Genomic DNA, 27768 nt, shown 5'->3' with positions numbered 1-27768 from the left:
TGTCTTTTTAATATGGTAGAACATCCTCAATTCGAGAGGCAGGGCTCTGAGGAAAAATTTAACTATATTTTAAGGAAAAAAGAGCAAAAACAAAGAAACCAAACAAAGAATACTTATTGTTACTATCTTTGACGAGCTAGAAAAAGATTTTCTATGACTTTAGCGGAAGTTGCGTGCATAGTAGAAAATTAATTACATATAGATAGAGGAGAACTTTGCTGCCTGCTTTTGTTCTATTTCCATCTTGTTAAGTTTAGATCATCAATATTTAGTCAGAGCTCCATACCAGGGAACACGTTCTGTGACTTTCCCGGAAGGCAAATGGGAACTCCTGAAAGAGATTAACAAAAAGGTCAAATCACAGTCCAAGCAGCTTTGTCATTCTAAACACGTAGGGGAAGATAGGGAGAAGCTTCTTTTTTATTGATTGTATCATTTATTCTGATTGCAAGGAGTTTAATAAATGAACAAAATGCATGAGTCAGTATACATGTATGATTCTATTTCTTTGAACAAGTAACAGAGACTCTGATCTAAGAAATCAATTTGGGGGTGTTTGGCTAATTTCAAAAGTGCTTTTCAGAATTATTTTTTCACAAATCGAGATAAACTCCTCTACATATTTATTTCTGAAACCATGGTTTTGTTTTTATTCAAACACCCTTTTATATACCAATAAACACATGGAAAATGAATTGCGGGCCAATGTATTCTTCTAACACCTTAACTTTATATAAGGTGTTGATTTTGTTACTTGCATTTAAGAAAAAGCGGTCAACAAAAAATCATGATATCTAATATCTTAAATGTTGATAAAATATTTTCAAATACTAAGATATTAAGTTTGATTTTTAAAAAAATTATAACTATAATTATTACAAAAAAATTTAAAACTAACAATTTGAAAATTAAAAGATTAAAAATATTTTTTTAAAGGTTAAAGTACCAAAACTAAAGCTTTTTATAAGGTCGAAGGAATTCTACTAATTATCATGTTGGTTTTTCTTTTTCGTTCATTTAAAACCGAATTTGTTGAAAATTTACTCAAATTGATCCATGGATTCAAGTATTTGCTGTGGAAATAGATTTGGGCCAGAAGGACTCAAGGACTGTATTAAAAAACGCAGTGATGATCTAATTAATTATAGCTCAACATTTTTCGAGCTCTCTTTCATGGATTGAATTGATCTTCTCATTACTTTACCCCTTGGGAACATTGTCATTTCAGTTGTAGTGATATAGAAAATATGCATCCCCTGACTAGCAAATAAATTCATCAGACAGGAGACCGTCAAGAAAGAAAGATTGTTCAAAATGTTAGACCAAGACATTCTTTTACAATTTTTAATGTTGAAGAAAAAACTCATGACACAATTTTTTTTACCAAATACTACTTTTTAATATAAGAATTAGTTTAGTAATTTAAGTAGGTTAAGAAAATTATTTAAATTATTTATTCCTAATAATTATGTATTGTTTTTGTTAAAATATCCTTGTTAATCAAATGTCATTTGATGAAATATTTAATATATGTAACTATTGTAAAGATTACTTTAAAAAAAATATATAAGTAAGAAGCAGAGAGAGTGGATTGGAGTGTTAGGACCAAATTAAAAGTTAAATTAGTTCTTACGTTATTGAAAAAACAAAAAAGAGGCAGTATATTATAAATTTCTAATTGACGCTGCCATGGCTTGCTGCACAAAATCTCTGCCAAGTCGAAAACAGATGTATGGTTTACTGGATACTTATCTATATAATTAATAAAACTATTAACAAATTCCATTGTTTGTACTGTCCAATCTGGTTGGAATCAGCAACTCATTGTTCACAATGGAAACCAAAATCATGCGGCCCATCAAACTTGATAGAGCAAAGAATCTGAGCGTTAATAAAAATAAAAAATTGGAGAACATGGTGACCGAAAAGGAAGAAGAAGAAGGAGACGGAGAAAGATCCCTCAGAAAGCCAAGAATCTACAATGTGGGAGGCATGAAAAAGTGGGTTCCTCAACCTCTGCAACTAAATTTGCTAAAGAGGGAGCACCACCATTTTCGCAATGCTTAGCATGCCCCTTCTTCTGATTACTAAACTTTTCCTCACCGGGATTCCATTACCGACCACTCGAAACACACTCTCCTATTTACAAGCATTGCTCCGGCGAATACGATGAACCCGATTCCGATGCCTGTCTTCGTCTATTACTGCGATTAACCTTGACTTTCGGTTTTAGGGTTTTTGGTTTATGCACAGTTATATTATTCTTTTTGGGCTCTGCTGGGCCTGGCCTTTTGCTCCCTTAGCCCAAACCTATGCATTAACCTATGTACAAGTGCTAGTCCACGTGAAAAGGATTTGACACCTTAAATATCATATTTTAGGTTTGATCTTAAGACGGTGTGTATAGAAAAAATACTGTTGGGAGAAGTCTCCGTCACGGTGCCTGACAATACCTCAAAAGATTAGTATCTCACCATGTAGGTGGGAGGATACTCCAAGTAACTAAAAAAATAAAAAAATTTAAAATTATTTAATTATAATAAGTTGTATAATCTCTTTAAGATATGTATGTGTATAATTAGATTATATATCAACTTATAAGTTGGATTTAAAGTAATTTATCTGACTTTTTAGCAATGACCGCTTTTTTTTTTAAAATTTTAAAGTGTAACCTAATATTCTCCCCACGTTCTGATTTAAAGTTTTCGTTTTTCAATTTTCAGGAATATCATATCAAATTCAACCTGTTATCAATAAGTTGTTGGTTAATATAGTAAATAGTCTCATCCCGTGAAAAAGACAACACAAGTTTGAATCTTTAAAAATGCACTTGTTGGGAGAGCTTTTAACCTTAGCTCTCTTGGATTAACTGAGATCAATTTCAAATCCAAAGTAATTTGATAAAATAAAATAAAATTCAACCCAAATCTCGGGAAGTTTTTGGAGGCATCAATCAAATCCATTTGGTGATTCCATTGCGAAGAAAAAGAAAATTGAAAAGGCAACTTATCGAGTGGAACATATGCTTAGAAAGTGTGATATTCTTAGATCACTCTAACTCATCCCAATCGTTTAACATCCTCCAAGTATCTAGCATAAATTAATTAACATTTATGTTCAAATAATTTACAATGAAAATATATATCATTTACTTTTTTAATTTCATGATATAATTCATTTATAGCAAAGGTTCAATTGTCATTGTCTATTGCTGGAGATGTTAAGTTTAATCTAGCATCAGTATTCGTTGGTTAAAATTATTACTCCCTCCAATCCAATAGTTGGGAGTATTTGTTTCTTAAATATAAAACTTCAATTTATTTTGTCTTTTTAATTTATAATTTTTTTATTAACTATCCCTATTAATTATATACATGGAAATGATTTTCTTCAATGGAGTAATGATTAAATATAATATTTTAGATAAATCGACACATATTTATTATGAGTAATTAATTTTATTAATATTTGTAAATTAACAGAAAGGAGTATATAGCTGATATTAATTACTACCTCCAGTTTTTAATATAAGAGTTAGATAATTAACTTGTGAATATTAAAAAAATTAGTTAAATTAATTATTTGTAATAAATATATAGTTTCTATTTTAAACTATTTTATTGATAATGTATATTGGAACTATCATTTGACGAAAACTTCTTAAATGTGCCATCATCATAGGAATTATTATTTTAAAAGCAAAATAAATAAATATAGAAGATAAGGTGAATTGATATTTTATATTTAGGACGAAATTAAATGAATTTTTCACTAGTTTTTAAATTAATCAAAGAATGTATTATGACCCTTTTGAAATGATTTATAAATAATTTTTAAATTATAATTTATAAAATATGAGATAAACATGTCAGAAAAATTTTTTGTAAGTACTTGTCAATCAATTATGATCCCAACTCTAAACGAAGCCTCCTGGAGTCCGGGTTATGCGTCTAGTCCCTCTAGAGGGTTATCAGTCATTGACATTGTTTCACATAAAATCATACTTGGGCTCGCTCAGCATGCTTTTCCATAGTGTGCCTAGTGCCTGCCTCCTCGTGCTTTCAGTTTGCTTTTACTGAGTGCTCACTCTTCAATGTGCCCCATGTGTGTTTGCTATTTTCTATGTGTCCTGTTTGCATCACGGGGACATGGACCAGCCTTTTACTGCCGTTTCTTCTTGCCAACAGTCTTTTACTGCTGTTTCAATTTCCTTAATAATATTAATTTTAGATCCCACCATTTCCTCCTCTTATATCCAAAATGGTCAAACATTAGGCCTCAAGCCTAATTTTGCCTTTGCATCAAAGCCATATTTTCTAACCTAGAAACATCTCAACGGCAAACCCAATCAGGCCAGACAACGAGGACATTTGTGCAAATTTACATTGTGAATATGATATAATAATATATAATTGTAAAAAAAAAATCTTGTTTAATTAAACCTTAATAAGTCAATGGCATGTATTTATATACGTTAAAACATTAAATAAAGGAGAAATCTCCCTATTCTAGGCCTTTGAGACGGCTGCCTTACCAATAAACAAATAAAAAAACGAGAGATAATAAAGCCTGTCTCTCCGACAATTCACACCTCAATTATTGAGTACAAAAAGCATAACTTGACATTTTCTTTCAATACATATGCAACCATGGAGATCCAGATCCCATATTCCATCATCTTCTTCACCTTCTGATGCTTCTTTCTGATTAACAAGCTATCTTCTTCTTCCAAGAAACCCACCAAAAACCAAGTTCCAGGGCCATGGAAATTACCTCTCATCGGAAACCTCCATCAACTTGCTGGCTCACTGCCTCATCGTTCTCTCACAAATCTCGCAAACAGGTATGGGCCCTTCATGCACCTTCAACTTGGGCAGGTTTCTCATATCATAGTGTCTTCACCAGAATATGCCAAAGAAATAATGAAGACCCATGATCAGATCTTTGCAAATAGGCCCAAAAATCTTGCCACTGATATCTTGACCTATAATAGCACAGATATCATCTTTTCCCCATATGGAAACTATTGGAGGCAACTTCGAAAGATTTGTACTTTAGAGCTTTTCTCAGCAAAAAGGGTTCAATCGTTTAGAAGGATTAGGGAAGATGAGGTATCAGCATTGGTAAGAAACATCTCTGAACATGAAGGCTCTGTCATCAACCTCAGCCAAAAAATCTCAGAACTCACGAATTCTATTGTTGCAAGAGTGGTCTTTGGAAAGAAGACAGAGAATGTAGAACAAATCCTACAAATTATAGAACAAGGACAAAAGGAAAGCTCTGGGTTGTCCATTTCTGATTTCTATCCTTCGCTGAAATTTCTTAGTACCATCACTGGGATGAGAGCTCGAGTTATAAAGCTGCACGATGGTGGAGATAAAGTGTTTGATGAAATCATCAAAGACCACAAAGAAAAGAAAAGAAATAATGTTGGAGAGGCAGAGGAGGATCTAGTTGATGTTCTTCTCAGAATTCAAATGGATGGTGACTTGGAGATCCCCTTATCTCTTGACAACATTAAAGCTGTTCTTAAAGTTAGTCTTTTATCATATTAAATGTTGCCCTTTTTTTTTCTTGCGAGCAATATTAAATGTTACATAGTTTGTGATTTGATACACAAAGTATAATGCACAAATGCACACATACGTTCCTCAAAATCAATTTTGTGAATTCCTTCCTTTTCAGGATGTTTTCTTTGCTGGAACTGAAACAGCGGCAACTACAACAGATTGGGCGATGTCAGAATTGCTCAAAAACCCAAAGGCTATGAAAGAGGCACAAGAAGAGGTATAACTACAACTACAATTTTGAATGTTTTGTATCATAATTTTGTGGGTTGTGTTATTTATTTATATTAATTTATAAATAGTATTGAGTTGACTTAAACGTGAGAGTTATTATTGGCTTTATAATAGGTAAGAAGAGTCTATGGACACAAAAAATATGTAGATGAATCAGAACTTCACCAATTAAAATATGTAAGTGCTGTCATCAAAGAAACCTTAAGGCTCCATTTACCAGTGGCACTGTTGGTTCCAAGAGTGAATAGTGAGAGTTGTGAAATCAATGGATATGTGATACCTCCTAAGACAAAAATTATCATTAATGCTTGGGCCATTGCAAGAGATCCCAAGAATTGGAATGATCCAGAGATGTTTGAACCAAGGAGATTTCTTGATACAATGATTGATTACAACTTCAAAGGTTCACACTTTGAGTATATCCCATTTGGTGCTGGAAGAAGAATCTGTCCGGGGCCCACATTTGCTGCGCCTGTTTTAGAGTTATTACTTTCCAGTTTACTTTACCATTTTGATTGGAAGCTGCCAAAGGGAGGAATTGGACATGGATGAGTCATTTGGTGCTGTGATAAGAAGGAAAAGTAATCTGAATTTAGTTCCTATTCGCTATTCCCCTTGAGTTTATGTGGTTGCTACTTGAATGATATTTGGATCAGTTTCAGATATCCTTGATCTATGTTGTGGAAGCGAGGATTGAATAATAAATGGTTTTGATTTGAATATTTATTTTGTGAAAAGGTATAAATTAAGTGCTTTTTTCATCATTTATTCATAAAAGAGAGAAGTGCAATAAATCTTAAAAGACTCTCATTTATTTCTCATAAAAAGCTCTCCTTCTGAGAGAGTATAATAGCGGCTTGTCAATTTTGTATTTTCGCATCGAATTTAACTTATAATTTTTAAGACAAGAATTTCCACTACAAACCAATATTAGTTAGACTATATTTTCTTTATCCCAAAAAGAATAAATAGGACTGGAAGGATATATATAGCTAGCATCATGATGACTTGACATTTTTTCAATTGAATCAATCGACTCTCTTTTATGGATGACACATTCTGATCCTTAATTTTGTGTATATTTTAATTGAATGACACACTCGACTATTACTAATTTCATTATTAAAAAGACAAATCGTTTGAGGAATTAATTAAGAATGGTAAAACGAAACGGGCGCCACATGCATGTGGGGCTAAAGTGTCTGAAACTAGCTCCCGTGCTTAATACAATAATTAGATGAATAATTTGAACATATTAAACAATTAGTTAAATTAGTTATTTGTAACAAATATATTTTGACTTCTCTAACTTATTACTCCCTCCGTTCCTTATTATAAGAGACATTTGATGCTTATGCCATGTTCCTATATATAAGAGACACTTAAAAGTTGTCTCTACTTTTTTGTGTTGATTTCCTATTTTACCCATATTTATTGTCTCTAACTCACACTCTCTCTCCCTCTCACTTCTCTTTCTTTCAATAATTTAATTATTCTTTCTCATGCTCTCTCTCCTTATTAATGAGGGCATTTTTGAAAAAAAAATTATATTGATTGTTCTTAACTAATTTTAACTGCTTTTTTATCAACGTAATTCGGTTATTCGTCTCTATAATAAGGAACGGAGGGAGTATCTTTGATCATATACATTGGGACTACCGCTTGGATGGGGTATTTTACATTCAATAAGGATATTTTAAAAAAATATAAATTTGAGAGACATTAGATTTACAATTAAATTCATATTTACCTAGCTCTTATATGATTGGAGGTAAATCAATGAATTTGTCTGAAATATTTAGTTATAAAGGCATTTTCTTCTATAACATCTTGTGAGTAAACGTTTAATTGATTTTGTATTAAAAGGTTTATTTTATCCCTAAAGTATTTAAGTCAAAAATTGGTATTGTTTTTACCGAAACTTATCCCTGAAGTATTTATATCAATAATCGGTAATTAATCCTATGACTAAGCTAGGCAAGATAGACACATGTATAGCCCGTAGCAACGACATCAATATAATTCATGGTTAGCGTGAGTTAGCAAATCTTTTTCTTTTTCTTACGGAACGAATCATTTCTTGACAAACCAAATGAAATTCTTTTTTTTTTTTTAATTTTTTAACTAAAACATGTGCCTCATGTGCTAACGTACGCGTTGAGTATTAGTGCGGCAAGCTGAGGGATCTCCTTGTGACCGATGAGTTCCTAATTAATAAGTCAAGATAAATATGTATATACACATGTAACTTGCGACAATAATGTTGCTAATTGATCCTTCATCTAGATTAATAGATTTTTTTATTATTAATGAATGCCTGATTGGCAAAACACGTGGCACCTTAAACACTAAGCCACACATGTTTTGTTTTTTTAAAAAATACAGATACCATCTATATTATTAAACGTTTGTGTGTGAGTTACTCTTTCATGAGTATTTTTATTTTCTATGTATAGGTGTTCTCTTGTTAAAGATAATCATATTTGAGATATTATCGGGTATTAAATGTAAGAAGATAATCATATTTAAGATATTATCAGATATTAAATATGAATACCTCAATTTGAACATACCTTTTTTATGAATACTCCTCCGGTCCTAATTATAAGACCCAATTGACTTATTTGAGGAAATTAAGGAAGTAAGTTAAGTTGGTTATTTATAATAAATAAATATTGTCATTCCTAAAATATCCTTGCTAATTAAGTATATTAGCTAAAACTATCATTATTAGAAGGATTATCTTGGAAAAAAATGCATAAATATAAGAGACAAAATAGATTTGGGTCTTATAATTAGGATCAAATAAAAAATCAAATGGGGTCTTATAATAAGGACCGGAGGAGTATTTTAAAAGCAAATTAAAATGGTCTTTAACTCAAAGTCAATTCGGAGTTAATGATCAACGTCAATATTCATTAGTCAAAGAATACAATCGCAACGATTTTGATATTTAAGAGGTGATCTTGTTATAATAAATAGTCTTTTTTTTAGCAGCCATAATAAATAGTCTAAAATAACTAGTGCTTCTCATAATATATAGAGTATAGTTCAAGGACAAAAACCTTTAACTCGAATTTTTATTTCAAAGGGGCCCATGCATTTACCGATATCTACAGTTACTTTGAACTTGTGGTTTATAGTTTAAAAGCCATATAAAACGACAGATCAATTAATTTAAATATTTTAATATAAATTTTCTTTAAAGCCCGTGACAGCTTTTGATTCCACTTACTATGATAGCGACATTATTGATGAAGTAATGAATAAGATAATTTAAAATTATCAACAAACTTTATTTAAACCGCAGCAAGTCAATGGCGTGAAATTTGCGTCAAAACAAAAATAAAGGAAAAAATCATAAAGTTGATCTTTACTTTACTTGCGAATTACAATGCACACCAACAGTAAAGGATATAAAGACATTTGTGAAATTTTACATTGTAAAAATGATACCTCGGGTTGTAATTATAAAATCTTATTTATAGTCTATAAATAAGATCTTATAATTAGAACTAGTTAGAGAGGCAGAGATAGTATAATATAAACTTATAGGTAAACCTTGCTGATATAGCAATTTCTCAGTAACATTAGATATACGTTTTTTAAAAAAAAAAGAATAAATCATAAAGTCTTACTATCTTTCATATATAAAATTTAATTGGCTAATTTGGAAAAACTAATAAAGTTAAAAAATTATTTAGTTATATTATATGTTACATGAACTTTTTAACATACTTATATGCATAATTATATTATATATAAGTTTATTAACTGAGCAAATTAGTTTAAAAAAAATCATAAATATAATACGTTTAAGTAATTTATTTAACTCTCTTAATTTCTCTATATTAATAAATCGGATCTTATTTTATGGATTAGAGGGAGTATAAATTATGATAATCTGTCTCAGCCCGAAAGGACATGAAAAAAGTGTTTTGTCATATAAAAGGCATTGTTTCACAGCGCAAAACCTAACACTCAGCTTTAATTAACAATTCTTTCAATATGGAGATACAGATCCCATATTCCATCATCTTCACCTTCTTTTGCTTCTTCTTTCTGATCCGCAAGCTATCTTCTTCTTCCAAGAAACCCATCAAAACCCTACCTCCAGGGCCATGGAAATTACCTCTCATCGGAAACCTCTACCAACTTGTGGCTCACTGCCTCACTGCCTCAACGTTCTCTCACAAATCTAGCAAACAAGTACGGGCCCTTCATGCATCTTCAACTTGGACAGGTTTCTCATATCATAGTGTCTTCACCGGAATATGCCAAAGAAATAATGAAGACCCATGATCAGATCTTTGCAAATAGGCCTACAAATCTTGCCACTGATATCTTTTCTTGCAATAGCACAGATATTGCCGTTTCCCCATATGGAAACTACTGGAGGCAACTTGGAAAGATTTGTGTTTTGGAACTTTTCTCATCAAAGAGGATTCAAGCTTTTAGAAGAATAAGGGAAGAAGAGGCATCGACGCTGGTGAGGAACATCTCTGAACATGAGGGTTCTGTCATGAACCTCAGTAAAAAAAATCCTGGAACTCATGAACTCCATAGTGGCAAGAATGCAGAACATGTCCTGCAAAATTTAGAGCAGGTGACAAAGTTAAGCTCTGCATTATCAATTTTCGATTTCTATCCTTCGCTAAAATTTATCAGTGTCATCACTGCGGTGAGAGCCCGAATGATGAAGCTGCACAAAGATGGAGATAAAGTGTTCGATCGATGACATCATCGGAGACCACGAAGAAAAGGGGAAAAATAGTGTTGGAGAAGCAGAGCAGGATCTAGTTGATGTTCTCCTGAGGATTCAAAAGGATAATGACTTTGAGATACCATTATCTCTTGAAAACATTAAGGCAGTTCTTAAGGTTAGTTTGCATGCACTTTACCCATAAATGTCACTACGTTACTGATATAAGAGCTAGTTGACTAATTTGAATAGATTAAAAAAAATAGTAGAGTTAATTATTTATAATAAATATGTGTTGTTTTTCTGAAAATATCTTTGCTAATCATGTGTCATTTGATGAGACATTTAACATTTACAACTACTACGAGGACTTGCTTGTAAAAAATATATAAATATGAGAGACAAAGTGAATTAGGGTCTTATATTGAGGATTAAATTGAAAGTCAAACTAGTTCTTGTATTAAAGAGTGGATGTGGTATATAGTTTGTAATCTAATACACAAAACACATGCACATACATACACATCTCTCTAATCAATTGTTTGAATTCCTTCTTTAGGAATTTTTTTCGCTGGAACTGAAACAACAGCAACTACAATAAACTGGACAATGTCGGAATTGCTCAGAAACCCAGAGGCTATGAAAGAGGCACAAGCGGAGGCATAGGCACAAGAAGTTGCGTATGTGTGTGTATAAATAGGGCTTGATGACTCTTACTATATATACCTCATCATTTAGGTTTTGGGAAATTTGATTTTTTTTAAATTTTAAAATTAATCAGAATTTAGAACAGTAAATCATTTTCCATGATTATAAGCAAACGTAAAATAATGTCAATTTTTCAATAAAATCTCAAGATAGATTGAAAATAAATTTTTTAAATCCAAAAAATGAACTATTATTTATTTACTGATATTGATTATAAATTTGAATTCACTCAGTTGACTTGCATCTAGTAATTATTAGTGCCTTTACATGTTAGTTAAGAAGAGTCTATGGAAGCAAAGAATACGTGGATGAATCAGAACTTTACCAATTAAAATTTTTAAGTGCTGTCATCAAAGAAACTCTAAGGCTACATCCACCAGTAGTATTGATTCCAAGAGAGAACAATGAAAGTTGTGAAATTAATGGATACGTGATATCTCCTAAAACAAATTAAAGATTATCATTAATAGTGGGGCTATTGGAAGAGATCCCAAGATTTGGAACGAACCAGAGGGATTTGAACCAAAGAGGTTTTTTCAAACAATGGATGATTACAACTTCAAAAGTTCAAACTTTGAGTACATTCCATTTGGTGGTGGAAGAAGAATATGCCCGGGAATTACATTTGCTACATCCATTTTGGAGTTGTTACTATCTAATTTGCCATACCACTTTGATTGGAAACTTCCGAAGGAGATGAAAGCTGAGGGATTGGATATGGATGAGTCATTTGGTGCTGTGGTAGCAAGGAAAAAGGATTTAAGTGTAATTCCTTTTCGATATTCTCCTTAATATGTATATAGGTTATATATATGTGTTTAATTATTATCTGAATGAATGGTGTTTTCAATACTTTTAAATGTCCTTGAATCTATGCTGTGGATGCTAGAAATGAATAGTAAAATAATATCATTTTGAATTGAACATTTATTAGTCAAAAGTTACAATTCATGTGATCTGCAATCATATACATTAAAAACTGCAGGACAAGGGATAAAAAGCCGGTAGAGTACTTGTTTTTATTATTAAACGGTCTCCACGTCCTTCCAATACTACTTTTCATTAAATTGATTAAACAAAAAAAATAATTAGAACTTAGAAAAACAGTTTCTCAAAACCCCAACTCTGATGTTATAAGAAGTTATCAGTCTCTTCATGAGTTAAATAATTTGTCGCGAGAAGCAAAATTAGTGTTTTAGAATAATACAAAGTACACAAGCAACGTTTGAAAAGAAAGTACTCAAATTTTATAGATAGAAACACCAAAAATAATAATGTATATAGGGAGTCTTCATATTAAGAAAGCCAAAACAAGAACTTAATTAGAAGAATCCGATTCATGAGGAATGACTTGTTTTTGTTTTTTGAGGAAATTAATGTGGTAGGATGATTAAAGAACACAATTATGATCGACTTAACTATGGTTCTCCATTCTCTAACCTCTGTTTTTTATTTTCATGGATTGAATCATTTTCTTGGTTTATTTTCCCTTAGGAACACGACATACTCATCATATGGGATAGAAAAAGCCCACCATCATAACTTAACTAGTACAAAACCATTTTTTTGTTGTTTTTCTTTCCAAGTACAAGTATTATCTTATTGAAAATGATGTCATGTACTAAATACAGTATGTTCCAATTTGTCTTTGGTATATTCTATGTGTGGCGGGTTCTGTGCATCATTGCTCGAATGTGTCTGGTCTTTTAGTCTAATTTGAATTTCTTTACGTAGTCATTTTATCTTTTAATAATGTTAATTTTTGTATTAAAAGAATATTTTTTTTAAAAATTCCATTGATGCTAATAATGCGGACTTTTCTTTTGCTTGGTCACATGAAAATGGCATCTCTGGGTTCCACAATTTTCCCCTTTTTATATTCGAAACAGCAGGCTGGTTTTGGGACTTGGGAGTGCATTATTGCATACTCCTCAGTATGTGACCCATTCAGATTAATCTTGAATCATCAAGATTTATACTAGTTTGCTTGGATTAATGGATGTTAGGTGAATTTTATTTCAACAGACTTTTTAATAAATTGAGTTAAGATAAAACTAAATTAGTATAATGGATAATTGTTTATAAAAAAAGTTTGTTTTTAATAGATATATAATTTTAACTAAGGAATTTTATAATGATCACTTTTAAGAAATAAATTTATTATTAAAAATTTACATATTAAAAATATTTAATCTGGACCATCAATCATATTTTGGACAACAATGATAAAACTTTCATCACCCCGCTTAGAGGGTGTTTAAGATACTTAAAATCACTTAAAAATAGTATTTTTATGTAAGTTGAGACAAAACTCGATCCTCTTACATATGTATTTTGTATGCTATAGAATTATTTTTAAAATTATGGTTTGGTTTCTACTAAAATACTTTCTTAATGAGAATTGGACACGTCTACACAAATGCAATTAATTAATGGAATTTTGTCTTTGCATCAAAACTATAGTTTCTAACACATGAATTTCAACCACAAGCCTAATCACAGCACACAATGATGTGGACATTTGTGGAATTGTACATTGTGAATATGACATAACATATATAAATATAAAAAAAAATCTTTTTCTTTAGTAGCTAGCCTCAGAAAGTCAATGGCAAATAAATATGCAATAAATTGAAAACAAAAATAAAGAAATCACGCCTCAATTATTGAATACAGAAGGCATGACTTGACAACCCAAAACCTGGCTCTTATTGGCTTTATCATTCCTTCAGCTTTAATACATATGCAACCATGGAAATATATACATATCTCATATTCCATCATCTTGACCTTCTTCTGCTTCTTCTTTCTGCTCTGCAACCTATCTTCTCCCAAGAAACCCACCAAAACTCTACCTATAGGGCCATGGAAGTTACTTCTTATAGGAAACCTACACCATCTTGCTGGCTTACCACCTCATAAAGTTGTTCTATATTTTAATTACAAATTACATTTCGCACCAATAATAAAAGGATATAACGACATTTGTGGAATTTTACATTATAAAATAATATAAAATTATAGGTAAACCTTGCCGAAAAGCAACTTATCAACGGCGTGAGATTTACGTTTAAAAAAAAAAGGGGATAAATCATAAAGTCTATCTTCTTTATGTAAATACTGCGTGCTGTCCTTAATATATAAAATATAATTGACTAATTTAAAAAAATTAAAACAGTTCAAAAATTATTTAATTATATCATATGTTATATGGTCTGTCTAAAATACCTATATGTATGATTAGATTATATAGCAATTTATAAATTAAACAAATTAGTTTGAAGAAAAACAACAAACATAATACTTTAGAGTTTTTATAAGCCAAGTAAATTAGTTGGAAAAAAATAATAAATATAGTATTTTAAAGTAATTTATTTAACTTTATTAATCTTTTCAAATTAGTAAACTGTACCTTATATTAAGAAAGCATAATACTTTAAATTTGTTATAAGTTGAGTAAATTAGTTTGGAGAAAAACAAAAAATATAATATTTTAAAGTAATTTATTTAACCTTTTTAATCTCTTGAAATTAGTAAATTAGACCTTATATGAAGAATGAGAGCTAGTATAAGTTATGATGATCTGCATCATCCCAAAAGGAGGGGGGAAGTATTTTCTCATATAAAAGGCATTATTTCACGATACAAAACCTCAGCTCACACTTATCTTCAATTAAAATTCTTTCAATATGGAGTAAAGATCCTATATTCCATCATCTTCACCTTCTTCTTCTTTCTAATCTGGAAGCTATCTTCTTCCAAGAAACCCACCAAAACCCTACCTCCAGGGCCATGGAAATTACCTCTCATCGGAAACCTACACCAACTTACTGGCTCCCTACCTCATCGTTCTCTCACAAATCTTGCAAACAAGTACGGGCCCTTCATCCATCTTCAACTTGGACAGGTTTCTCATATCATAGTGTCTGCACCTGAATATGCCAAAGAAATATTGAAGACACATGATCGGGTCTTTGCAAATAGGCCAAAAAGTCTTGCCACTGACGTCTTTTCTTACAATAGAACAGATATTGTCTTCTCCCCATATGGAAATTATTGGAGGCAGCTTCGAAAGATTTGTCTGCTAGAGCTTTTCTCACCGAAGAGGGTTCAGACTTTTAGAAGAATAAGAGAAGAGGAGGTATCGACACTTTTGAGGAACATCTCTGAACATGAAGGTTCGTTCTGCCATAAACCTTAGTAGAAATATCTTCGCACTCACAAATTCTATAGTGGCGAGAGCAGCCTTAGGCAAAAAGACAGATAATGTAGAACATATCCTACATAATCTGGAGCATGTGACAGAGCTATGTTCTGGCTTGTCAATTTCCGATTTTTATCCTTCGCTGAAATTTATTAGTGTTGTCACTGGGATGAGAGCTCGAATTATGAAAGTGCAGAAAGACGGTGATAGAGTGTTTGATGATATCATCAGAGACCACATAGAAAAGAACAGGAACAATGATGGAGAGTACGAGAAGGATCTCGTTGATGTTCTTCTCAGGATTCAAAAGGACAATGACTTTGAGACCCCATTATCTTTCGAAAACGTTAAAGCAGTTCTTAAAGTTAGTTCGTGTGCACTTTTACCCCCATAGATATTATAAATTTTTAATCTGATGCACAAAACACACGCACGCACACATCTCTATAATCAATTGTTTGATTTCCTTTTTCAGGATGTTTTATTTGCTGGAACTGAAACAACAGCAACGACAACAAACTGGGCAATGTCAGAATTGCTCAAAAACCCAGAAGCTATGGAGGAGGCACAAATGGAGGTATATAGGCACAACAAAAACTTTGAAATAACTGTATTACAATTTAGCAAGTGTTGTTTGTTTGTGTATTAAATATGACTCTTACTATACCCCAGGTCATTTAAGGGTGCTCGTTTTAGATTTTTTTTTTGAAGGGGAATTACAATTAAGTCTAAAAAAATTACTAAAAAGTTTGAATAATAGCCTAAGTAGCTTATAACAACAAGTTCTAAACTTCAAAGTAGAAAATGATAATTTCTTAGACTTGTTTTGTAATTTTTTTTTCCTTAAAACCTTATTGTAATTCTCCCATTTTTTAAAAAAATCATTGACTATGTGTGTATTAAATATGACTCTTACTACACCCCAAGTCATTTAGGGCTGCTTGTTTTAGATTTTTTGAAAAAAATCACTGACCAAACATTTAAGGGTTAAAAACACTTTTATTTGATTTGAATTTTGAAAATGAATCAGAATAAAAAAACCAGTAAGTCATATAATGACCAAACAAAAACTGACGTCAATTTTTCATAAAATCTAAAATAGGTTGAAAATCAATTATTTATTTTTAATCTCCAACAAAAAGGCCATTATTTGTTTGTTGAAATTGATTATAAAATTGAAATTATTGATTTGACTTATGTATGATAATTATTATTGGCTTTATATTAGGTAAGAAGAGTTTATGGAAGCAAAGGATATGTAGATGAATCAGAACTTCACCAATTAAAATATTTAGCTGCTGTCATCAAAGAAACTCTAAGGTTACATCCACCAGGAGTATTGTTGGTTCCGAGAGAGAACTATGAGAGTTGTGAAATTAATGGATATGTGATACCACCCAAGACAAAGATTATCGTTAATGCTTGGGCCATTGCAAGAGATCCCAAGAATTGGAATGATCCAGAGATGTTTGAACCAAGGAGGTTTCTTGATACAATGGTTGATTACAACTTCAAAGGTTCAAATTTTGAGTATATCCCGTTTGGTGCTGGAAGAAGAATATGTCCTGGAATTACATTTGCTATACCTGTTTTAGAGTTGTTGCTTTCCAATTTGCTTTACCATTTTAATTGGAAACTTCCAAACGGGATGAAGCCTGAGGAGTTAGACATGGATGAGTTATTTGGGGCCTCAGTAGGAAGGAAAAAGGATTTAATTGTAATTCCCATCGGCTATTCTCCTTAGTACTATATGTCCTTGTCACATGGTGTTAAAACTCAATTAAGTCGGTAGGGCACACTATTAAATGAATAAACTACTCTTTTGGACTTTTGGTTTTCTGATCATGAGCGTTGGGTACAAGTTTATTGTGTTGGACTTTATTCTTTTTTTTTCCCCCTTACGTTGCTTAGTTTGAAATGATACCATGTTGAGTTAAGAAATAATAGCTCGTTAGATTTATATTTTAGTAATTCTATTTTATTAGATTTTTTTGTGATTTATACATAAATATTTCATTTATTTGTGGATTATGTTTTGGGAAAATTGCAAAAAAAGACCTTGGAATTGCAAAAACGCAGATAGGGACCCTTGACAACTTCACTTTGGGTTTTGACAACTTCAGGGCATATCATTCTTGTCAAAACCCAAAGTGAAGTTGTCAAGGGTCCCTATCTGCGTTTTTACAATTCGAAGGTCTTTTTTTGCAATTTCCCCTTATGTTTTTCTTTAAATATTGCTTTTTAGAATTATATCTGTATAATTCTATAAGATTTAATTATATTATATTATTTTAATGATAATTGGGTTTACCCTTGTTCAACAATGCGTTTGGACCGCTTACCCTTAAATTATGAGAGAAATTCTTGCATGCACTGGAAGTACCATGTAATTTGTGATCTGTCCAATTAAATGAAATCAACTTAGATAGATGCGGTCTTACCTGGCATTACGGTGAGAGTAACAAAAGATTGTGGGTCCCACAAAAAATTAATACTTAACAATTTCTCTCTCTTCCTCCCATTTTCACTTCCGACATTGCCCTTCTTTCTTTTCAGTCAAGCTGCCAAAAACCGTCCCAAAAAAACCTTCATCCATTAACCCCATTTCATCAACGTTCCCGTCCTTGCAATATATATATACATATATATATTGCCTGGATTTCCCGCAATATATTAAAAATATTTTGCTTATATTTACTTATAACATTTATATTAATTAAGTTCATCTCATAAAATGAGCCAAAAAATCTCATAAAATAATAAATACATAGTCATAAATATTTTTTGAGTTGAGAAATGATTGCATTACTTAGATAATGTACAGAGAATTAAACTTTAAATTATTGAAAATCATTGTTAAATTTTGAGTCGCATTTAGATAAAATTTCTCATTTTTTTAATTGAATTCACAAACATACATAATATTTTTAGTCTTTAATATAATAGAAGAGTTAAATAAATAATTTATCAATTTTAAGAGAATTACTTAAGTTAATCATTTATAATAAATATGTATTAAAGTTCATCTCATAAAATTAGCCAAAAAATCTCATAAAATAATAAATACATAGTCATATATATTTTTTGAGTTGAAAAATGATTTCATTACTTAAATAATGTACAGAGAATTAAACTTTAAATTATTGAAAATAATTTTTAAGTTTTGAGTCACATTTAGATAAACTTTCTCATTTTTTTAATTGAATTCACAAACATACATAATATTTTTAGTCTTTAATATAATAGAAGAGTTAAATAACTAATTTATCAATGTTAAGAGAATTAGTTAAGTTAATAATTTATAATAAATATGTATTAATTTTTTAGAATGTTTTTTAATCATATGCATTATAATTATTCCTTCATGAAAATATTCTTATTATGTGCAGTTAATAAAAATATATTAAAAAAAATATGAATTTAGAAATAAAAATAAATTATGATGACTAAATTAAATTTCTTATCTAACTCATATTTAGACTTAAAGGTAGTATTTTTGTTTCAAAGATAAGCATACATCAAATTATTTATATTTATTAGTCCATTTCTTTTTTACTTTAGTTACAGTATTAAATATATGTCTTATGCGTTTAAGGTAAAAGAATTTAATAGATGCAAAAATATATTAAAAAACCTCCCACAATTTTTCGTTATCATTAAATTTTATTTAAACATATATCAGATATAAATAAATATTTTAATATATAATTATGCATTTATAATTTTATAACATTAACTTAATTAATATAAAAATTATAAATAAATATTTCTAACACATTTTATGTTGGTAAAATAGGGTTCAAGGGATGAAGGTAAATAATAATTTAAAGTTTAATTCTCTGTCCATTATTTAAGTAATGAAATCATTTTTCAACTCAAAAAATATATATGACTATGTATTTATTATTTTATGAGATTTTTTGGCTCATTTTATGACATGAACTTAATTAATATAAATGTTATAAGTAAATATAGGCAAAATATTTTTAATATATTGCGGGGAATCCGGCTAAATATATATATATATATATATATATATAATATATTGCAGGGACGGGAACGTTGATGAAATGAGGTTAATGGATGAAGGTTTTTGGGGGATGGTCCTCGGCGGCTTGATTGAAAAGAAAGAAGGGCAATGTCGGAAGTGAAAATGGGAGGAAAAGAGAGAAATTGTTAAGTATTAATTTTTTTTGGGACCCACAATCTTTTGTTGCTCTGACCAGTCATGCCAGGTAAGACTGTATCTATCTGAATTGGTTTCATATAACTGGACAGATCACAAATTACATGGTGCTCCCGGTGCACGCAAGAATTTCTGTTAATGTATTGTTTTGACCAATTTAATTACCTGTCCGGTTTAGTACCTTAAGTTATTGCCAGCAAAGTGGTGTTTGGGCTGAAACATCTTGTTTTCTTTTCCCTTATTTGCAGATGTACAGAAACATTTAGTATTCGACAGCACCTCGAATAAAATTGTTTTCAATAAGAGATAACTATACTTTAACTCAAAAAAAAAAGATATATAGAAACAAAACTAAACAGAGTGATAGCGTTTAGCCAATAACTTATCATGAGACAGAAGAGAAAAAGCCTATGAGTATCTAAATGTCATAACTACGCTTAATATTGTCATTTTTTTCAAACACTTTTTGATATTAGAAGAATTCATAAATCACACATAACTGAATTTCGTAATGCAGAGTACACTAAATAGGTTTTGGAAATCAGAACAGAGTTGACTCTGCCATAGCTTGCTGCACAATATAGTTTCGCCAAGGAAACAGAGGCCAGAGATGTAAATTATACTGATGAGTGAATTCCCATGTATATTAAAAAACCAAAGTCATTAGCCCGACAAAAAAAGAAATCACCAAAAGAAGGACAGAATGTTTTGTGCAGGTCAGAATCTTTCAGGGATGTGTGAAAGATAAGAGGAAAATTGTTAGATCCAACCAACCACATATGCCTCCAATAGATTGTTGTCATCTGTTGTAAGAAAAGAGAGTAAGAATATTCAATCGAAAATTTGGTTGTTTAGCAAGTCAAGATGAGATTATTTTGTAAGAAAAGAGAGTAATAATACTTATATGCTCAAGTTAGGTGAATAATTCTTAGAGTATAAAATTAATTAGGTGTACTTGCTTCTGGGGATGAATTGTTTGATATTTTGATGAAAATGGCCGACATATATATATATTTCAAACTGGACCACCATATTTCCTCCACAAAAAAAACTGGACCACTACGTCACCCAAAAAAAAACTGGACCACTATATTCGCCACCATCGATAATCACCTTTCACTAGGGATTTGCAATTGGCGTTTATGATTTAAAAGCCACATGAATCGTACCACAGATAAATTAATTGATTTTAATTGATTTTTTTATAGTTGTGATCTGAAGTCATTGTCATTCAATAATATAATTTTTTTTATACGAAGCACTTGGCAGCTTTTTATCCCACTGACTATGATGGAGACATTCTGGAATTATTAAATGAGATAATATAAATTTCATATCAATAAGTACTTTATTTCTACTGTAGCAAGTCCATGGCATAAAATTTACGTCAAAAGAGAGAGTGTAGCTTGCAAAATAAATTACAATTCATGCCTATAAAAGGCGTAGGTTGAAAACATAAAACCTCGAACTTAACTTTAAGTAACCATCATTCTTTCAGTACATGAACGATCATATGGAGATACAGATCCCTTATACTATCATCTTCTTCACTTTCTTCTGCTTTTTCTTTGTCATCCACAAGCTATCTTCTTCCACAAAACCGATCAAAACCTTACCTCCGGGCCCATGGAAATTACCTCTCATAGGAAATCTTCACCAACTCATTGGCTCACTACCTCATCGTACTCTAGCAAATCTTGCAAACAAGTATGGACCCTTCATGCACCTTCAACTGGGACAGCTTTCTCATATCATAGTTTCTTCACCTGAATATGCCAAAGAAATAATGAAGACCCATGATCAGATCTTCGCAAACAGACCCAGAACTCTTGCCTCTGATATCTTTGCCTACAACAGCACAGACATCTTGTTTTCCCCATGTGGAAACTATTGGAGGCAACTTCGAAAGATTGGTACTTCAGAGATTTTCTCAGCAAAGAGGGTTCAATCATTCAGAAGGATTAGGGAAGAGGAGGTTTCAGAACTTGTAAGGAACATCGCTGAACATGACGGCTCTTTCATGAACCTCAGTAGAAATATATTCACAATCACGAATTCGATAATTGCTAGAACGGCCTTTGGGAAAAAGACAAAGAATGTAGAACATATCTTGGAAAATATGGAGAAATCGATAAAGATGAGTTCTGGGTTATCTATTTGTGATTTATATCCATCGCTGAAATTTATCAGTGTCATCACTGGGACGAGAGCTCGAATGATGAAGTTGCAAAAAGATGGAGACAAGGTTTTCGATGACATCATTGGAGATCACAAAGAAAAGGAGAGAAATAACGTTGGAGATGCAGAGGAGGATCTTGTTGATGTTCTTCTCAGGATTCAAAAGAATAATGACTTTGACATCCCCTTATCTCTTGACAACATTAAAGCTGTTCTTAAAGTTAGTCTTCGTGGGCACTTTATCATATATTAATAAATGTCAGATAATTTGTAATTTTATACACAAAATGCACAAGTGCACACACTCATCAATTCCTCTAATCAATTCTGTGAATTCCTTTTTCAGGACGTCATGTTTGGTGGAACTGACTCAACGGCATCTACAGCAGATTGGGCGATGTCAGAATTGCTCAAAAACCCAAAGGCTATGAAAGAGGCACAAGAAGAGGTATCGATACAACTGGAATTTTGAATGTTGCGTATCATAATTATTAGTGTTTTTACATTAATTTATAAATTTGAAATTATTGAGTTGACTTGTACATGAGTATTGTTATTGGCTTTATACTAGGTAAGAAGAGTTTATGGAGGCAAAGGATATGTAGATGAATCACAACTTCACCAACTAAAATATTTAGGTGCTGTCATTAAAGAAACCTTAAGGTTACATTCACCTGGGCCATTGTTAGCTCCAAGAGAAAACTACGAGAGTTGCGAAATTAATGGATATGTGATACCTCCTAAGACAAAGATTATTATTAATGCTTGGGCCATTGGAAGAGATCCCAAGAATTGGACTGACCCAGAGAAGTTTGAACCAAAGAGGTTTCTTGATACAATGGTTGAATACAACTTCAAAGGTTCAAAGTTTGAGTATATCCCATTTGGTGCTGGAAGAAGAATATGTCCTGGATCAACATTTGCTACGCCTATTCTAGAGTTGTTACTTTCCAATTTACTTTACCATTTTAACTGGAAACTACCAAAAGGAATGAAGGTTGAGGAATTGGACATGGAGCAGCCATTTGGTGCCGCAGTAAGGAGGCAAAATGATCTGATTTTAGTTCCTATTGGCTATTCCCCTTGAGTTTATGTGTTTAGTACCTGAATAGTGCTTTAATTAGCTGGTTTTAGATATCCTTGAATGTGTGTTGTTGAAGCCAGAAATAAATTATAAAAGATCGTTTTGCATTGAATATTTATTTTGTGGAAAATTATAAATTGGATGCTTTTTAATTTCAGAAAAGAGAGTAGCAAAATAAACCTTAAAATTGCGTAAACGATTTGTTTGTTTCTTATTATTAGTTCTCTCCAAGTCTCTGCAATATTACCTAACATTAAACTGATAAAATATAGGTTTAAATTTTTGTTGCTATTTTTTTATTCAATAATATTCAAATTTATTAGCAATAATTAAAATTTCATTCAACAAGATTGATTGTAATATAATTCAAAGGTAACCCGGATTTTTCGTTTGTATAAAAAACTCTAACTCTATTTATTTCGATTAAAATATCACAATTTGTACGTGTGTGCTATATAATCTAAAAACGAATTCAACAAGATGCCATGGTTGTTGATTAAGCAACGAGACCCGCAAAATTTAAAGATTCGTGGACTTAATCTACAGACAATTAATTTTAATATTTTAATTTGAATCAGATGCTGCACTATTGCCCTTTAATTTTAAATTAATCAAGGGTCAGTGATTTAAATCGGCCGGGGTTAACGTACCCACATTGCCGATGCACTGTTATTCAAAGGTATGCATGTTGGGATTGGTAGGAAAAAAAATGTCAAAGTTGATGTGAATAAACTAAAGATCTTAAATCAATTAATGACAACAAATATTTATATATTTTTACTTAAATTTATGTGTTTGATTTGTTGCTTCAATAATGTTTCGACCAGTTTTAGTTACCCCTGAATCGATGTTGCGGAAGCCAGAAATGAATAAAAAAATCGTTTTGCTTTGAATCTTTTTTGTGTGTAAAATTATAAATTAGCTGCTTTTTTAAACCTTTTTTTTGTAAAATGCTTTTCTTAATAATTTATTCATAAAAGAGGGCCGCACCATAAATATCAAAAGAAAGTCCCTCCTTCAAAGAGGGAGAGAGTATATTTATAGTGGCTTGTTAATTTTGCATTTTTGTATCAAATTAAAGTTATAATTTCTAAGAAAGGAATTTCCGCTACAAACCAATATTAATTAGAGTGTATATTCTTTATCCCATCAATAATAAATAAGACTCTGGAGGAGCACAAAAAATTTATTATCAAGAAAATTACATATTAAAAAATTTTAAATTTAAATTTCATCAAAACAGTAAACACTTGACTAATGAGGATCATTTACTTCTGGAGCGGATCATTTACTTCTGGAGGGGCGGCTTCTCTCCATCTCCCTTCCGCAGCCCCGTCCCTGCATGCATGTACCTTAATTCGTGGGAATCTTTCTTCGTTAGCCAACAAGTAACAACATCATAATATAAAACTTCAAATAAACATTGTTTGAACGGTAGCAAATTCAATGGCATAAAACATACGTCGAGCGAAAAGTAAAGGGAAAAAAATCATAAAGTCGATGGTTACGTAGAAATTTTAAATTACAATTCTTGCCTATAAAAGGCGGGCTTAACAACGCAAAATCTCACACTACTCACCTTTAATTACCATTCTTTCAATATGGACGTACAGATCCCATATTCCATCATCTTTTTCACTTTCTTTTGCTGTTTCTTTGTCATCCACAAACTATCTTCTTCCACAAAATCTATCAAAACCCTACCTCCAGGGCCATGGAAATTACCTCTCATAGGAAATATGCATCAACTCATTGGCTCACTACCTCATCGTTCTCTGGCAAATCTTGCGAATAAGTATGGTCCATTCATGCACCTTAAACTTGGACAAGTTTCTCATATCATAGTGTCTTCACCAGAATATGCCAAAGAAATAATGAAGAACCATGATCAGATCTTTGCAAACAGACCCAGAATTCTTGCCTCTGATATCTTTGCCTACGATAGCACAGACATCATCTTTTCCCCATATGGAAACTACTGGAGGCAACTTCGAAAGATCGGTACTTCGGAGATTTTCTCAGCAAAGAGGGTTCAATCATTCAGAAGGATCAGAGAAGAGGAGGTATCAGAACTCGTAAGGAATATTGCTGAACATGAAGGCTCTTTCATGAACCTTAGTAGAAAAATCTCCACGCTCACGAATTCCGTAGTTGCGAGAACGGCCTTTGGGACAAAGACAAAGAACGTAGACCAGATGCTGCAAATTATGGAGCAATCGATAAAGCTAAGCTCTGGGTTATCAATTTCTGATTTGTATCCGTCGCTGAAATTTATCAGCGTCATCACTGGGACGAGAGCTCGAATTATGAAGGTGCACAAAGATGGAGATAAGGTGTTTGATGACATTATCAGAGACCACAGAGAAAAGAAAAGAAATAATGATGGAGACACTTATCGTGGAAAACATGAAGGCTCTTTCATGAACCTTAGTAGAAAAATCTCACGCTCACGATTCCGTAGTTGCGAGAACGGCCTTTGGGACAAAGACAAAGAACGTAGACCAGATGCTGCAAATTATGGAGCAATCGATAAAGCTAAGCTCTGGGTTATCAATTTCTGATTTGTATCCGTCGCTGAAATTTATCAGCGTCATCACTGGGACGAGAGCTCGAATTATGAAGGTGCACAAAGATGGAGATAAGGTGTTTGATGACATTATCAGAGACCACAGAGAAAAGAAAGAAATAATGATGGAGACACGAGAGGAGATTTTGATGATGTTCTTTCTCAGGATTCAAAAGGATAAGGACTTTGACACCCCCTTATCTCTTGACAACGTTAAAGCTGTTCTTAAAGTTAGTCTTCATATGCAGTTTATCATATTCTTTTTTGGCCTGATGCACTTTATCATATTGAATGTTACATAATTTGTAATTTATTTTGATACTCAGATTGCATAAATGCACATACACACATTCCTCTAATTAATTGTATGAATCCCATTTTCAGGATATTTTCTTTGCTGGAACTCAAACAACAGCAACTACAACAGAATGGGCGATGTCAGAATTACTCAGAAAACCAAAGGTCATGAAAGAGGCACAAGAAGAGGTATAGATAAATTAGCTAGAATTTTGAATGTTGCATCAAAATTTTGTGGTTGTTTGTGTATACAAACATATATTACTCGTATAGTATCTAATGATACTTTATTTGATTAATTTATTCACATTGATTTATAAATTTGAAATTATCGAGTTGACTTGTACTTGAAAATTATTATTGACTCTGTATTAGGTAAGAAGAGTTTATGGAGCCAAAGGATACGTAGATGAATCAAATCTTCACCAATTGAAATATTTAAATGCTGTCATCAGAGAAACTCTAAGGCTACGTTCACCATTAGCATTGTTGGTTCCAAGAAAGTAGTGAGAGTTGTGAAATCAATGGATATGTGATACCTCCTAAGACAAAATAGTTATCATTAATGCTTGGGCCATTGGAAGAGATCCCAAGAATTGGAGTGATCCAGAGACGTTTGAACCAAAGAGGTTTCTCAATACGATGGTTGATTATAACTTCAAAGGGTCAAACTTTGAGTATATCCCATTCGGTGCCGGAAGAAGAACTTGTCCCGGATCCACATTTGCAATGCCTATTTTTAGAATTGTTACTTTCCAATTTACTTTATCATTTTGATTGGAAACTACCAAAGGGGATGAGGCCTGAGGAATTGGACATGAATGAGTCGTTTGGTGGCTTCGTAAGGAAGAAAAATAATCTCATTTTAGCTCCTATTGGCTATTCCCCGTGAGTTTATACTGTACGTGTTTATTCTACGAATAATGATATCTCGGCCGATTTTATGTATCCTTGAACCTATGTTGTGGAAGCCAGAATAAATTATGAATAAAAAATATCGTTTTGCATTGAATATATATTTTGTGTTAAATTATACTCCATCTGTCTATTTTTATAAGAAGCAATCTCTCTCATAACATTGTTCCTAACAAATTCTTTTTATCTAAAATTTTAAATTAGTCTTTTCACTTTTACCACATTAAAATGTGTCACTTTTTATCTCTGTGCCGTAAATGTAGTAACTAGATCATCATCTTATTGATTAGACCCCTTTCAGACATGTAAGTAACTAGGATATTTTGAGGGAAAAATTATAAATTCAGAAAACGGATTTTATATTTAAGGCAAAATATTAAACCCCAAACCAAAACTAGCTCCCAAGGAGTATAATATAGTGCTATATAAAACCTTGTTGGAATATGGCATATCAGGCTAAAAGATCCGTTGAAAAAAAATCAGGGTGAAGGAAAAAAGAATGTGTTTGTGTCATAAAAGGCGTACTTTACCACACAGAACCTTATAACTTGGCTTTCGTTGCCATCATCTTCGCCTTCTGCTAGCTTCATCCTTGCAAAAACCTACGAGCTTAATGATTACATTTCATGTGGATCTAAGCTAAGGGAGGTTTCAAGTTTCTCTTTATTTATCAATTTTATATGTTCACTTGACTAAATAAATCTTCACCTTCTTGTGCCTCATCTTGTGATCCCGCGGCAAACTCTCTTTATCCAAGTTACCTCTCAAAGGTGACGAACCTTAACCTTTTTGTGAATGTGAGAAATGTCTATGGGAGAGTTATATTCTATCAATCCATCGTATAAAGTTGATAACACTTCGAAGTCGAAGTAACTAATTAATGAATAATAAGTTACATAAGAGCAAAAGTGAAGCATTGTCTTTATTTATGTATAATTTGATATATTTATTAAAAATTATATGATTGATTTAATTTATATTAGAAGATTTTATATTTAGTAGGAGTCTTTATTGTATCCGAAGTAAAAAAAAAATTAGAATTATTTGATGCTCAAAATGCCGCCTTCTGCCTGTTTTGCTTTGATGCATGGAATGCCGACTTGTTTTGTCCCCCTTACCCAATGTTT

At 31.8% G+C, this 27768-nt stretch overlaps 6 protein-coding genes and 1 pseudogene across 7 annotated transcripts; all 7 read left to right on the top strand.

The window, feature by feature from the left end:
- The first annotated feature begins 4753 nt into the window (after window positions 1-4753).
- On the top strand, window positions 4754-6486 carry LOC114755159 (cytochrome P450 71D10-like; annotated as a pseudogene).
- Window positions 6487-9809: 3323 nt separating this feature from the next.
- Window positions 9810-10539, top strand: LOC114755120 (cytochrome P450 71D9-like). Its single transcript, XM_028943996.1, has 2 exons — window positions 9810-10044; window positions 10166-10539. The coding sequence occupies exons 1-2, from the start codon at window positions 9810-9812 to the stop codon at window positions 10537-10539; spliced, it is 609 nt and encodes a 202-aa protein (XP_028799829.1).
- A 4407-nt stretch (window positions 10540-14946) lies between these two features.
- On the top strand, window positions 14947-17260 carry LOC114755148 (cytochrome P450 71D10-like). Of its 2 annotated transcripts, XM_028944023.1 has the most exons (4): window positions 14947-15389; window positions 15612-15779; window positions 15891-15992; window positions 16644-17260. In XM_028944023.1, the coding sequence occupies exons 1-4, from the start codon at window positions 15384-15386 to the stop codon at window positions 17157-17159; spliced, it is 792 nt and encodes a 263-aa protein (XP_028799856.1). In that variant the 5' UTR covers window positions 14947-15383; the 3' UTR covers window positions 17160-17260. The 2 variants fall into 2 exon arrangements, with proteins under 2 accessions (XP_028799856.1, XP_028799855.1); XM_028944022.1 differs by lacking the exon at window positions 14947-15389 and having other exon boundaries at window positions 15396-15779.
- A 3854-nt stretch (window positions 17261-21114) lies between these two features.
- LOC114755119 (cytochrome P450 71D10-like) lies at window positions 21115-21857 on the top strand. Its single transcript, XM_028943994.1, has 2 exons — window positions 21115-21699; window positions 21792-21857. Exons 1-2 carry the CDS (start codon window positions 21115-21117, stop codon window positions 21855-21857), a joined length of 651 nt encoding a protein of 216 aa, XP_028799827.1.
- A 349-nt stretch (window positions 21858-22206) lies between these two features.
- LOC114755118 (cytochrome P450 71D10-like) lies at window positions 22207-22866 on the top strand. Its single transcript, XM_028943993.1, has 2 exons — window positions 22207-22227; window positions 22351-22866. Exons 1-2 carry the CDS (start codon window positions 22207-22209, stop codon window positions 22864-22866), a joined length of 537 nt encoding a protein of 178 aa, XP_028799826.1.
- Window positions 22867-24602: 1736 nt separating this feature from the next.
- LOC114755117 (cytochrome P450 71D9-like) lies at window positions 24603-25424 on the top strand. The gene has a single exon (XM_028943992.1). It carries the CDS (start codon window positions 24603-24605, stop codon window positions 25422-25424), a length of 822 nt encoding a protein of 273 aa, XP_028799825.1.
- A 55-nt stretch (window positions 25425-25479) lies between these two features.
- On the top strand, window positions 25480-26233 carry LOC114755115 (tabersonine 16-hydroxylase 1-like). The gene is made up of 3 exons (XM_028943990.1): window positions 25480-25659; window positions 25814-25915; window positions 26102-26233. Exons 1-3 carry the CDS (start codon window positions 25480-25482, stop codon window positions 26231-26233), a joined length of 414 nt encoding a protein of 137 aa, XP_028799823.1.
- The last annotated feature ends 1535 nt before the right edge of the window (window positions 26234-27768 follow it).

The sequence above is a fragment of the Neltuma alba genome, unplaced genomic scaffold (assembly GCF_004799145.2).
Source record: "Neltuma alba isolate B1F8T4 unplaced genomic scaffold, ASM479914v2 tig00010231_pilon, whole genome shotgun sequence".
NCBI lineage: Eukaryota > Viridiplantae > Streptophyta > Magnoliopsida > Fabales > Fabaceae > Neltuma > Neltuma alba.
Note: the sequence above shows the minus strand (reverse complement) of the source record. Positions and strands in the feature narration are given on the sequence as shown.

Bases quoted from the DNA above. Each gene is read 5' to 3' on its own strand.
- LOC114755117 (XM_028943992.1), top strand. From the start codon at position 24,603: ATGCATCAACTCATTGGCTCACTACCTCATCGTTCTCTGGCAAATCTT.
- LOC114755115 (XM_028943990.1), top strand. From the start codon at position 25,480: ATGAAGGTGCACAAAGATGGAGATAAGGTGTTTGATGACATTATCAGA. The intron at 25,660-25,813 runs GTTAGTCTTCAT...TCCCATTTTCAG, and splicing joins ACGTTAAAGCTGTTCTTAAA to GATATTTTCTTTGCTGGAAC. The intron at 25,916-26,101 runs GTATAGATAAAT...ACTCTGTATTAG, and splicing joins TGAAAGAGGCACAAGAAGAG to GTAAGAAGAGTTTATGGAGC.
- LOC114755120 (XM_028943996.1), top strand. From the start codon at position 9,810: ATGGAGATACAGATCCCATATTCCATCATCTTCACCTTCTTTTGCTTC. The intron at 10,045-10,165 runs GTTTCTCATATC...GCAATAGCACAG, and splicing joins TGCATCTTCAACTTGGACAG to ATATTGCCGTTTCCCCATAT.
- LOC114755118 (XM_028943993.1), top strand. From the start codon at position 22,207: ATGAAAGAGGCACAAGAAGAG. The intron at 22,228-22,350 runs GTATCGATACAA...GCTTTATACTAG, and splicing joins TGAAAGAGGCACAAGAAGAG to GTAAGAAGAGTTTATGGAGG.
- LOC114755148 (XM_028944022.1), top strand. From the start codon at position 15,585: ATGAGAGCTCGAATTATGAAAGTGCAGAAAGACGGTGATAGAGTGTTT. The intron at 15,780-15,890 runs GTTAGTTCGTGT...TTCCTTTTTCAG, and splicing joins ACGTTAAAGCAGTTCTTAAA to GATGTTTTATTTGCTGGAAC. The intron at 15,993-16,643 runs GTATATAGGCAC...GCTTTATATTAG, and splicing joins TGGAGGAGGCACAAATGGAG to GTAAGAAGAGTTTATGGAAG.
- LOC114755119 (XM_028943994.1), top strand. From the start codon at position 21,115: ATGGAGATACAGATCCCTTATACTATCATCTTCTTCACTTTCTTCTGC. The intron at 21,700-21,791 runs GTAGAACATATC...GAAATTTATCAG, and splicing joins TTGGGAAAAAGACAAAGAAT to TGTCATCACTGGGACGAGAG.